This window comes from Ananas comosus, linkage group 2, assembly GCF_001540865.1.
Source record: "Ananas comosus cultivar F153 linkage group 2, ASM154086v1, whole genome shotgun sequence".
Lineage (NCBI taxonomy): Eukaryota > Viridiplantae > Streptophyta > Magnoliopsida > Poales > Bromeliaceae > Ananas > Ananas comosus.
In genome coordinates, this window is record NC_033622.1 from 15,960,449 (window position 1) to 15,971,150 (window position 10,702).

The 10,702-nt window shown below is 36.0% G+C and overlaps 2 protein-coding genes across 3 annotated transcripts; both read right to left on the reverse strand.

Moving 5' to 3' along the window:
- Positions 1,175 to 10,330, reverse strand: LOC109728444 (heterogeneous nuclear ribonucleoprotein 1-like). Of its 2 annotated transcripts, none has more exons than XM_020258860.1 (7): positions 10,205 to 10,330; positions 6,401 to 7,806; positions 6,280 to 6,320; positions 4,797 to 4,960; positions 2,531 to 2,630; positions 2,259 to 2,428; positions 1,175 to 2,049 (listed from the first exon to the last, which is right to left on the reverse strand). In XM_020258860.1, exons 2-7 carry the CDS (start codon positions 6,457 to 6,459, stop codon positions 1,570 to 1,572), a joined length of 1,014 nt encoding a protein of 337 aa, XP_020114449.1. In that variant the 5' UTR covers positions 6,460 to 7,806; positions 10,205 to 10,330; the 3' UTR covers positions 1,175 to 1,569. The 2 variants fall into 2 exon arrangements, with proteins under 2 accessions (XP_020114449.1, XP_020114458.1); XM_020258869.1 differs by having other exon boundaries at positions 6,401 to 7,800; positions 10,205 to 10,312.
- On the reverse strand, positions 8,325 to 9,426 carry LOC109728197 (L10-interacting MYB domain-containing protein-like). Its single transcript, XM_020258558.1, has 2 exons — positions 9,079 to 9,426; positions 8,325 to 8,948 (listed from the first exon to the last, which is right to left on the reverse strand). The coding sequence occupies exons 1-2, from the start codon at positions 9,424 to 9,426 to the stop codon at positions 8,325 to 8,327; spliced, it is 972 nt and encodes a 323-aa protein (XP_020114147.1).

A 10,702-nucleotide genomic window follows, 5' to 3' on the forward strand; every position in this document is an offset into this window, starting at 1 on the left:
TTTTTTTTTTTTTTTTTTTTTTTTTTGAGACAAAAAAGTTTCAGGCTATCCATTTTGTTTAGTTTTTTTTATAAATAAACTTATCTGAAAATATATATAAAAAAAAAATTCTAACTTAAAAGAACCGTGGAAACGAACCACCAAATCTTTGTTACTTGCACTAAGGATGTCAGCGTATGAAGAGATTAAATCTTGCTAGTTAAGTTTTTCTATTTATGTAGAGTCAGTACTTAGAAGTTTTTTTTTTTTTTTTTTTTTTTTTTTTTTTTTCTGAAAGTGGTGTAGAATATAATATTGTGCTGTTTAAATACGTTGTACATCATTTGGCAATTCTATCGTATAAATAGTATTTGGATAATATTTTTATGCTGTGTAATATTATAAATCCATCTAAGACTACCAAAATATTATTGTTAATATTACATTCAATAAATTATATTTAAAATACGTGGTAAAAAAGACATAATTAAGAAACAACATAATCAAGAAAATTCTACTTAACTTAGAATATCAAAACAGTCCAAATATGCATATCAAAATTTATATATAACTCAAAATTAATCTTATAAAAGAGGCAATAAGCTGACGAAGAGTTCGAATAATAATATTATCATCTAATGATCAAAGTATCACAACATTCATAATAATGCGTTTGCTCGTTTAACAATATAAAAATATCTAAATCAAACCAAATTTTTGTTAGAATTTTTTTTTAACTACTTAAATTAAAATCTAGACTATACATCTTAAATATAAAAAATTATATCATCACCTTTTAAATGATATTCATTTTCAACCATTCATTTTTTGTCCACACGAGAATGAGAACTATATCAAAAAAACATAAAATTTAATTTTCAGATAATTTAAACAGTTTATATCTTGTTTAAAGTACCCTCAATTTGAAAGCTATGTCATCAAAAACAACTTGATAATAAACCGAACCATCTACAACGGATAATATTCTAGCAAAACTCTCTCTCTCTCTCTCTCTCTCTCTCTCTCTCTCTCTCTCTCTCTCTCTATATATATATATATATATATATAGGGAGAAATAAAGAGTTCCACTACAATAATACTAATAGTACATAAATAGCGATTACTATCTACTTGTTTATCTTTAAATCATTACTATTCCACCAACCCCCGCTAAATTCTAAACACTCAATGGACAAAAAACGAATAATAAAAATACTATTCACATAATATTAATAATATTCCAGCACAACTATATAACGGTGTGAGCTGAAATACCAATAGAAACACAATATCAACAAATTCATGGGAAACCTAACGCCCTAGTAGCAAACTAAACTAAACCAGTGGTAAGTCATATCATTTGAATATTGAACAAAAGAAGCTAGCATAAAAGCCTCGAGTTCACATATAGATGAACAATAAGAAATGATACATCTAGCCCCTGTATCCGGTAGTAGATCGCATGAAAAGGTTACTACAAAGAAAAGAACTGACGGAATTCTAACCAGCAAACTAGAAGGCCTCAAGCTTTACCTTCTTTAAAGAATTATTCTAGCATGGCATGCCATCTACTGAAGTATAGCACACTGCCTATCTTGCATATGGGTGATACCGACCTGCACCACTACTACCATAACCTCCCCTATTACCGTAGGGCGCAACAGAGTCATAACCTGAACCGAAGGCAGAATCATATCCACCACCATAACCATCAAAGCCCATGTCAACCCCACGTGCATATCCACCTAAGCTTCCCCCATATCCTTCACCGAACCCTCCACCGTATGACCCAAATCGACTAAAATAACCAACGGAAGATCCTCCTGAATAACTCCCGAAACCTCCACTAAAGCCACCACCATATTCACCACCAAATTCACCACCATAACCACCAATCATACCACCAAAGCCCCCAGAAGTCCTATAGGAGGCAGGGCCAAACCCACCTCTCTCAAAATTGCTATAGGAGCCGCCAAAGTCGTCACAAAAAGATCGAGCCCTAGATTCACTACCAAATGCAGGCGGCCGTGCATTTGGAGCTTTCTTTGGTTCAGCTTTCTTGATCTCCACCTACAATAAAGCAACAGCATTAACCTAATTCCTGTCGCACATCAACCCTCTAGCAAGACATTGTTTACAGCACAAATATAACACAACATTGAAAAAGTTATTGAATAACAGCAATAGTACTAATGCACACAAGGAAAATACAGAGAGCTGTAGGGAAAGACCGAAATTAGCTTCAATGTCATATCACTAGAGAACTCTACAAAACTAACCTTTGTGCCAGCTAAATCAATCAGATTTCCCTTTGCTACTAAATCATCAACTACTTGTTCGGAATCAAATACAATAAACCCAAAGCCTCGAGATCTATTGGTCTCATGGTCGCGTATAATCTGGTGGTCCACGACAGTCCCATACCTTGAGAAGAAACTTCTGAACTCCTCTGGCCAGAAGAAAGCAGGGAGGAAAGGCAACAGGAAAGAAACATATATCAGATAACAATATTTTTAACGAAAGCTTTTTGATATGAAAAAACAAGTATTACCTTCTGTTAGCGTTGGCAAGATACCACCGACAAAGATCTTACTCGTTTTGAAACCCTGAGATTGCGTGGAGCCCCTTGGGATAGTTCTTTTGATTTCAACCTGCACATCACCACCACAGTACACTATGTATGAGATGATTATAAATGTCAAAAATAATAACCCATTATCCGACATACCAACTTCCACCTAAAGCACGATAAGCACGAGAAACTGACACCTATTCTTTTTCACAACATAGCATTACTCATTCCCTGAACCTCTCTCTCTCTCTCTCTCTCTCTCTCTCTCTCTCTCTCTCCCTCAAGAGGGGGTAATTACTAAACAACAGAAGTTTCCTCAAGTTAGTGATGCCTGAGAGCAACAAATGCATAACAACATGAATGATGCAACTGGTATTAGTAGCCCCATTGAAACATTAACAGATGTAGAGTAGCATAGATGCATGTACAGTCCCTTATCTTTTTACAAATAGAAAAATCAAAATAAATTAAGAAGTCATGTTTTAAGAGTATAAACAAATTACTATTATTTGAGTACTATAGTCTTTGTGTTGAAGCAAAATTATCTAATAACAACTGGATGCTAATGTTCAAAATATCACTTAATCACAGCAAACATAAAATAAAACATACAACAATATACAAATATATAACTTGAGTCTAAACTTCTGAGAATTCTTGTGATTTTAATAAACACAAATCATACATAACAAACATCTATCCATAGTCTTCATGCAAAACAGAATGTTGATATTGAACTCAATAATACAGGCATGCTATATATATATATATATATATATATATATATATATATAGTAGAGTTGAGCGTGAATATACTATCAGGTACAAACGGGCGTCGTGCCACCCATATGTTTCGATATGGAGCTCCAAATCGACGTTGGCCACGCGTGAAATGATCTATACAACTTGAATATCTAGTAAATCAAATTTCATACTTTTTCGATATTGTTTTGCTTTATCGCGTCGTTGCGACACAATGAACGGCTGAAAATGAATATTCTTTAAAAAATGATGATAGGAGTCTTGTAGTCAAGATCAAGAGTATAGATCTTGTTTTAAATAGTTTAAAGAATTTTCTAATAAAAATTCAATTGATTTGGATATCTTTACGCCGTTAAACGAGAAAACGCATCATATCGACCATTAAAATTACAAATTTTGAAACCCTTTGATCATTAGGCAAATGATGTCGAAAAGATTTGAAATTTGATTTCTAAACACTTTAAGTGGTATAGATCATGTTCAACGGTGTCGATCGTCGATTTGGAGGCTCTATCATCAAAAACAAATGGGTGGCAACAGAGCCCGTTTGCTATCGATAGTATTCTAGCTCAACTCTATATATATATATATATATATATATGGCTAGTCTAAGGTGCTTATAGAGGAACCAGCCAAGGTACTTCCGAGGCTAATTCAATGCTAGGGCATCTGAATCAATAATCCATACTATCTAAAGTATTCCAAGTTTTCAGGGATAAAGCACCAAAAGTTCAAAACTAATGTCATAGTGCATCAAGTGGACACACATAAGCAGTATAAAATGACCAACCACATCAAAAAGATGATCAAATTCTTCAATTGATAATCAGACATTAACATTCACTAGATAAGCTAAACTGTTTGCTAACAAGATAACTAGTTTGGTGGTAGTGAACCTAAAAGAACAAACACCCACTAAAATTGTCAGCTTCAAGATTACTTTATTCTTAGGCAGGATGTACAACAATCATGATTTTGGTTTCTATAAGCTTCAAGAACATTCGATCATGTTTAACAATATGGATCTTCAACTCAAATGCAAAACATTGATTTGTAGAAGAAATACTGATATGTTTGATGTTTCAAAAAAGTATAAGAAGTAATAAAGACTTGATGAATAGGAAACACCAAAAGCTTGGTGCTTCCGAATAGAAAATACATTTTCTTATAGTGCTCAGCTAATCTGTCAGATGCACTGAAATCACTAAGAAGCGAATTAATGGTTCAGGAAGAAACATCCTATTACTTTCTTGTTGCATTATGAAAAATAAAATTACTTCTTTAGGCTTTTACATCTTGTACATTAACATGCTAATCAGAACTGTGATAACAGCACATTTCTAATTTTAGAGAAGTACCTTTTTTCACTCCATGATGAAGAATATTCCGGTTAAAAAAAATCATTAACTAAAGCAAATGTTTTCACACTCAATTGTATCTGAAAAAACTTAGAACAATACTTTGGAATACTCAATAAACTTACTTGTTTTCCATCGATGATGTGGGTGTCCTCAATAACTTTATCAACAACCGAAGGACTGGAATAGGTAATAAAACCGAAGCCTCTTGGTTGGTTTGTGTATTTATCTTTTATTATCACAGAGTCTGCTATGTTTCCATACTTCCCAAAGTGCTTAGTGAATGTCGCTGGTATGCAAATAGAAATCAGACATATGGGAACTTAGTATGATAGCTATAGCATACAACAAATGAGCTAATAGCAGTCCCACGAAAATATCCAAATGCAATACAATATTAATATTTCATTTTGTACAAGATTAAACAAAAGAAAACCAACTTCTACAAGGACGACAAGATGGAAAGAAAAGAGGCTACATAAACAAAACAGATAAAATAAAGCCCTAAAATAATGGCCGAATCAAAAGAAACATTTGAACGGACTTGAGTGACTTCAAAAAACATGAAGCAGATTAAGCCCTAGCAAAAAATTTTGACAACAAAGAAAGGATCCAACTTATTATCAAGTGTCTGGGATCTACCTACGAAAACGGTGAAACAGCTCTAACCGAGGAAAAATAAACATTATGCAGATGGGTTTATCTATAAACTATCAGTCCACACAATCTGAGTTTCTTTAATTTTCCTCTTTTTTTTGAAAAAAATGAAAAAAAAAAGCAACTGAACAATCTCCAAGGATTCAGACTCCAAAAGTAAAATCTGTTTTATCCACCAGAAATTTTATATCCACTTATTTTCACGCTAAAGAGATTCAACATTTCAATTTGCCAGCTCTCCCATCAGCAAGCAACTGATTGCCTTACCTCTATCAATCACTATTGTCGCTGCTTTCACTCGGCAATACGAAGAAATTACCCCAGCACACGAAATTATTGCCCAGACCACGTGAACCATAAACGCCCATTCTAATTCCCTTCTCCGTCCCTCCCTCCGTCTCTCTCCCTTTTTCGTGAAGAAGGAAACTTAAATCAAGAAGAGACTACAACTGACTGGGCGTTCGAGATTGAAAATAGAGATGGGGAACATTGCATCAGAATGACCGGTCCATGGGTGATGTGGTGTCCTAGGTTCAGGCAATAATTTCCTCAGAGGATGAACAACATCTTTCCTTCGACAAAAATTTAACTGCGTAGACCATTATCGTCATCTCTCCTAGCCCATAAGAGTGTTTGGCAGAACCCAAAGATTTAGTAATGATAACCAAGAAGGAAAACCCAACTACTCTTGTTACAAAATCCGTCAACCTTTTTCAAGAGTAAAGCAACGGAGATTTTACGATCAATGGCTTCAAGAAACACACACAAATTGATCCAAGAACAATGATCTCACTCTTCCTAGACAAATCAAGAGACATCGAGGAAACCTTAATGGAATTGGTACACAAAGAAAGATCTTAAAAGCCAGCAACGATACTCGATCTCTATACACCAAAATATTCAAAACAAAACAGCAAACTTTGATAAGAATGAAAAAGGGAGGAGATTAACCCATATTGGTGTCCTTGTGGAGCCCTCCGACGAAAATCTTCCTGCGTCCAAAAGGAAACAAATTAAGAAAAGAAAACCCTAGGTTGAGGAGAAGCATCCATCGATTGGATCAAGACTTAACCCGGGGTTTGCGCCGTTGTGATCCCTCGCTCCAGCGCCCTCCTTCGAATGCGAACCCATGGCGAGCTAGGGTTCTTGTGAGGCGGGGTGGGTTGGGGACGCTAGGGTTTTTGGCGTTCGAGGAAGGAACTGTTCGAACACTTTCGCAACAACGAGGAAGTCGAGCGAGATTTTTCTTTTTCTGTTTTTTTTTTTGCAACCATTTAAACGAAAAGAAACACGTGCGACCAATGTAGCGTTTGTTATTATTAAAATTAAAAAGGTACGTAATGGGCCGGGGTATCGGCCCATTTACTCCAAGCTCGGCCCAAAACATTTCGGGCTCTCTCCGATTTTGGTTGGAACAGTTTAATCATAAAAGGGGCTGAGATGTGCCTGGCCCAATACAATAGTAGTAATTCCTACAAGCACCGCGCCTTCCACAGGTTTTTTATTGGAATGGTCTCTTGAAACTTCCTACGCAAGCCAAAAGCTCATGTCCGAACTGAAACTTCAGATTTGCGGATCCAAAAGCTCATTTCGGCTTTCTCTCCAGAGCAATGTGCTCTCGATTTTTATCTATCAACTTGCCTAAGTTTCCATTTCTTTGGTCGAAGCTTTAAGAGCAACAATGCGCGTTCGCGAGAGAAATTACCTCTGGTATATCGATAACTTGGAAACTAATCAAAATCAATATGATTGTTGACATAGTTTTTGGGAGAAACCCAAAGACATCTACCGTTATTAGATGACAAGATGACACACAAGCTGCTCAACAGTGGGTCAATGACAGTATGTTGCTATCTATACAGGCTTTTCACAGGGGAAACCAACTCAGAATGAATAATTGCTCAGCAGCATTTACTCACAACCTTCACTTACTATATTGCATGCATGCTTGGCTCGAAATTGAAATAGGAATGAAAAATGAACTGACGAATAATCCAAAAATATTTGGCTCATTATTGGAATGAATATCAGAAGAAAAAGCTAGACTTTTTTAAAGAAAGTTTTGATTAAGAGAGAAAAAAGTGACGAAGGGAGAGAAGGAAAGGTATTGGTGAAAGAAAATTTTGAATAGTTTATTTTGGAACGAACCAATCCGACATTCAAAACTGGATTGGACCATAAATGAATTTGATCATTTCCATTCTAGCATGGAATGGAAGTCGGAATCCGATTCCTTTAAAAGGAACGATAACTATTGAAATCAATAAATCTCATTCCAATTTCATAGTCTAAAATATGTGAACCAAACATGTCCTAACAGTTTGATCCACAAGTAATCCTTGGAGATTTCCAGTAGCTTTCCTGCTGCCGCATTTCGATCTGACTAGAAGTTCCATTTATCATTACTTCTCCCATCTCATTTTTCATGTCCATTTCGTCAGTCCACAGCTACTGGATGACCACATCTTCATTCTGCACCTGAAGATGTTAGAGTGAAAAACAGAGAGGAGAACAAACAATAGAGAGCACGATGTACAAATTTTCACTGAGAACAAGTAATTTGCTGTGAAAATAGATTTGATCAGAGGTAAGTGGGATGCGATATGAACAGAAAATCCACTCTAGGTTTCAACTAGAATATTGCTGTGCCAGTTCAACATTTAATTCAGGTTTCAGCAAAGAGTTATTTCTGCAAATTGAAAGGTGACTGACTTCGAATCAAATTGTTCTCTTACAAAGATGTCTTCAAACACTTCAAAGACAGTCGACATTAAAAATTAAAAAAAAAAACGACCCACTTGAAGGATAGTGACTTCGCAGCATAACAAGCTGATTGGTCGAATAACCATACCATATCATTCAATACTGTATGAAAAACTAAAAGAACAATAACTTAGAGCAAAGTTTTTCACTATAAACAAATAAACATTATTCTTAAGAAAATTCCTACAATCTTATTATTATAGTTAGCACGACATGGAGCATCCAATGCTGGCCTATTTGTTCCTCTCCTCCTGTTCCATCTTTAGCCACCACACCTTGGCATCCGGAGCAAGTGCCATGAACAACTCTCTTTTATCCTTGTCCAAGATTATCTTAGTCGCGAAATAGTAAAGTGCGCTAGCTTTGGGAATCTCCTCAATGCTATCCAACAGACGGATTCCCTCAGTGATGCTATACCCTGAGCTTGACTTCATGAGTGAGGTAGCGGTGCTCCTGCTCTCAATCCCATCACGCAAGTGATCTATCTGTGCAGGCATGTTAACAGCCTCGCCCACTTCCACTGCCTGCTTCTTCTCTTTCAGCTGTGAAGTTCCTTGCTCGATCGCTCGCTTTATGTGGCGAGATACTGCAGGCTCCAGAGTAGTTGTACCACGGAAATTATCTATCTCATCGGATATGTCATCCAAGTTCTCCATCAGTGCATTCGGATGGGAATCCTTAGTGTTGTCTCCTACAAGTGGTGTGACACCCATTGACACACCAATTGGAATTGCGGGAAGGGCGAGTGTCACATCATCCTCTCCAATGGGGTCCATGCTCATAAACATTCTATCTAGCTTTTGCTCTAACTCTGGCTCAATGCCCTGGAATCTAAACTTCGCAGCATCAGGAAAATCCTACAATTTTCGCACAACTATGTTCTTAGACCTAATATTTTAAAAAAACAAAAAATCAAAAGGTAAATGTATGGATAGTCTAGGTTTACACTTTATCTTTAATGGAGCGGTACTGCCATAAAGTACATACCTTTAGCTTATTCTGCCACCACTCATCTGAAGCATCAATTGTCCGTTTTCTTTGGTTCCACTCAAAACCCATTTCATTTTTACGAAGCTGCTTCCATTGCTTCCAATCTTTTTTCAACTGATCCCACTTATTCTTCAACTGCATCCTATCATATTCTTTGCCGGTATCCTTATTGAAATTACTAACCAAACGGTTCCAACCAATCTTGTTGAAATGAGTTCCTGGCTTGTTCCCAAGCTCTATTTCTTGTATGCACAAGTCACAGAAAATGTACACAACATTCCTCTCCCACGTTGCCTTGACCTTGTAATCACTTTTGTCGCCACTTGTACCCTTTTTCTTCCACATTTCTGCCGAGCTGTAAGCATTATTGATTCAGATACCACGATGACGAACACAAACTAAGATAACCAGAGCAGTTCTAAACCCTAGAGGTAAAGATGTACTGAGATTCCGTCAACTATAGCCCATTCCAATTAGGTCCTTCAACTTTTTTTTTCTCTGATTAGCAACTCTAAACGTTTAATTCTTTTTCTCCTATGAGTAATTCTAGTTAGCTACATTAAGAATTTTGTTAACTTCATTGGCTCTATTACCTATTAAACATTACTTACTGCAGTTTTATGTGCAAAAACGTGATCAAAGCAATTAAATTCAACGGAATCATTACAGGGCCTAGAAAAATCCCTAATTTAATTACCTATATCCACTGAAACCAAAATAATAGAAATAATAACAAAAGTGGAGGTAGTGTCATATCAATCAAAGAAAAAAAGAAAAGAAAATTGAGGGAGCCATTTCAAAATGCCCTCTAGTGCAAAGGGACCTCAAGACATTTTTCACCAAATTAAAAACACCAAATTGTATGAACACCATAGGTTTCCGCATTTGAAACCCTTAAGCATACTGCATCTGCTAATTTCGATTCGATCTACACAATCACACGTAATCAACAACCAAAGAACATCATAATGGCCACATATTTCTAAGCGAATTCAACCATAAATCGAACACATATTAGACAATAATGGAGCAAGTTGAAAACTAAATTAAATAAATTAGGATAAAAAAATCGAACAAGCTGAGACAATTTCCACTGAATCAAAGAACAAATTCGATGTCACACCTGCGAGAGCGGCGAAAATGGAGTCGAAGGGGGAGAAGGGGGAAACGAAGAGTGTTAGGGTTCCATCGGAAGGGGTTGAGGAGGGGACGAGCGAACGAACGAAGGAACGGAACGTGACGGAGAGTTAATGGAGCGGGTGAGGGGCCGGAGCGGTTATTTCCCGCTGAAAGCGAACGGTCCGCAACCCGCTTTTGCCGCGTTCGGATTAATAAATTAAACTAAATTTAAAAAAATAAAATCAGTGACAAAATGGTTTCGAACCCAGCTAATTGATTTATAGTCTTTGAATTTAAAAATTTTAAGACCATAATGAATTTTTTGGTCAATAAAAATTCGAATTCAGATTCAAGATATAAATTTTGAATAAACTTGCTTATTTTTGGATTTTTTGCAGCTATATTTAAGTACTCTATTTTTATTTTAAAAAAAACAAGGCTCTAACTGCATAAATTTTATTTTTAAAATATATTTTTCAAAAAACATTCTTATTTATGGATA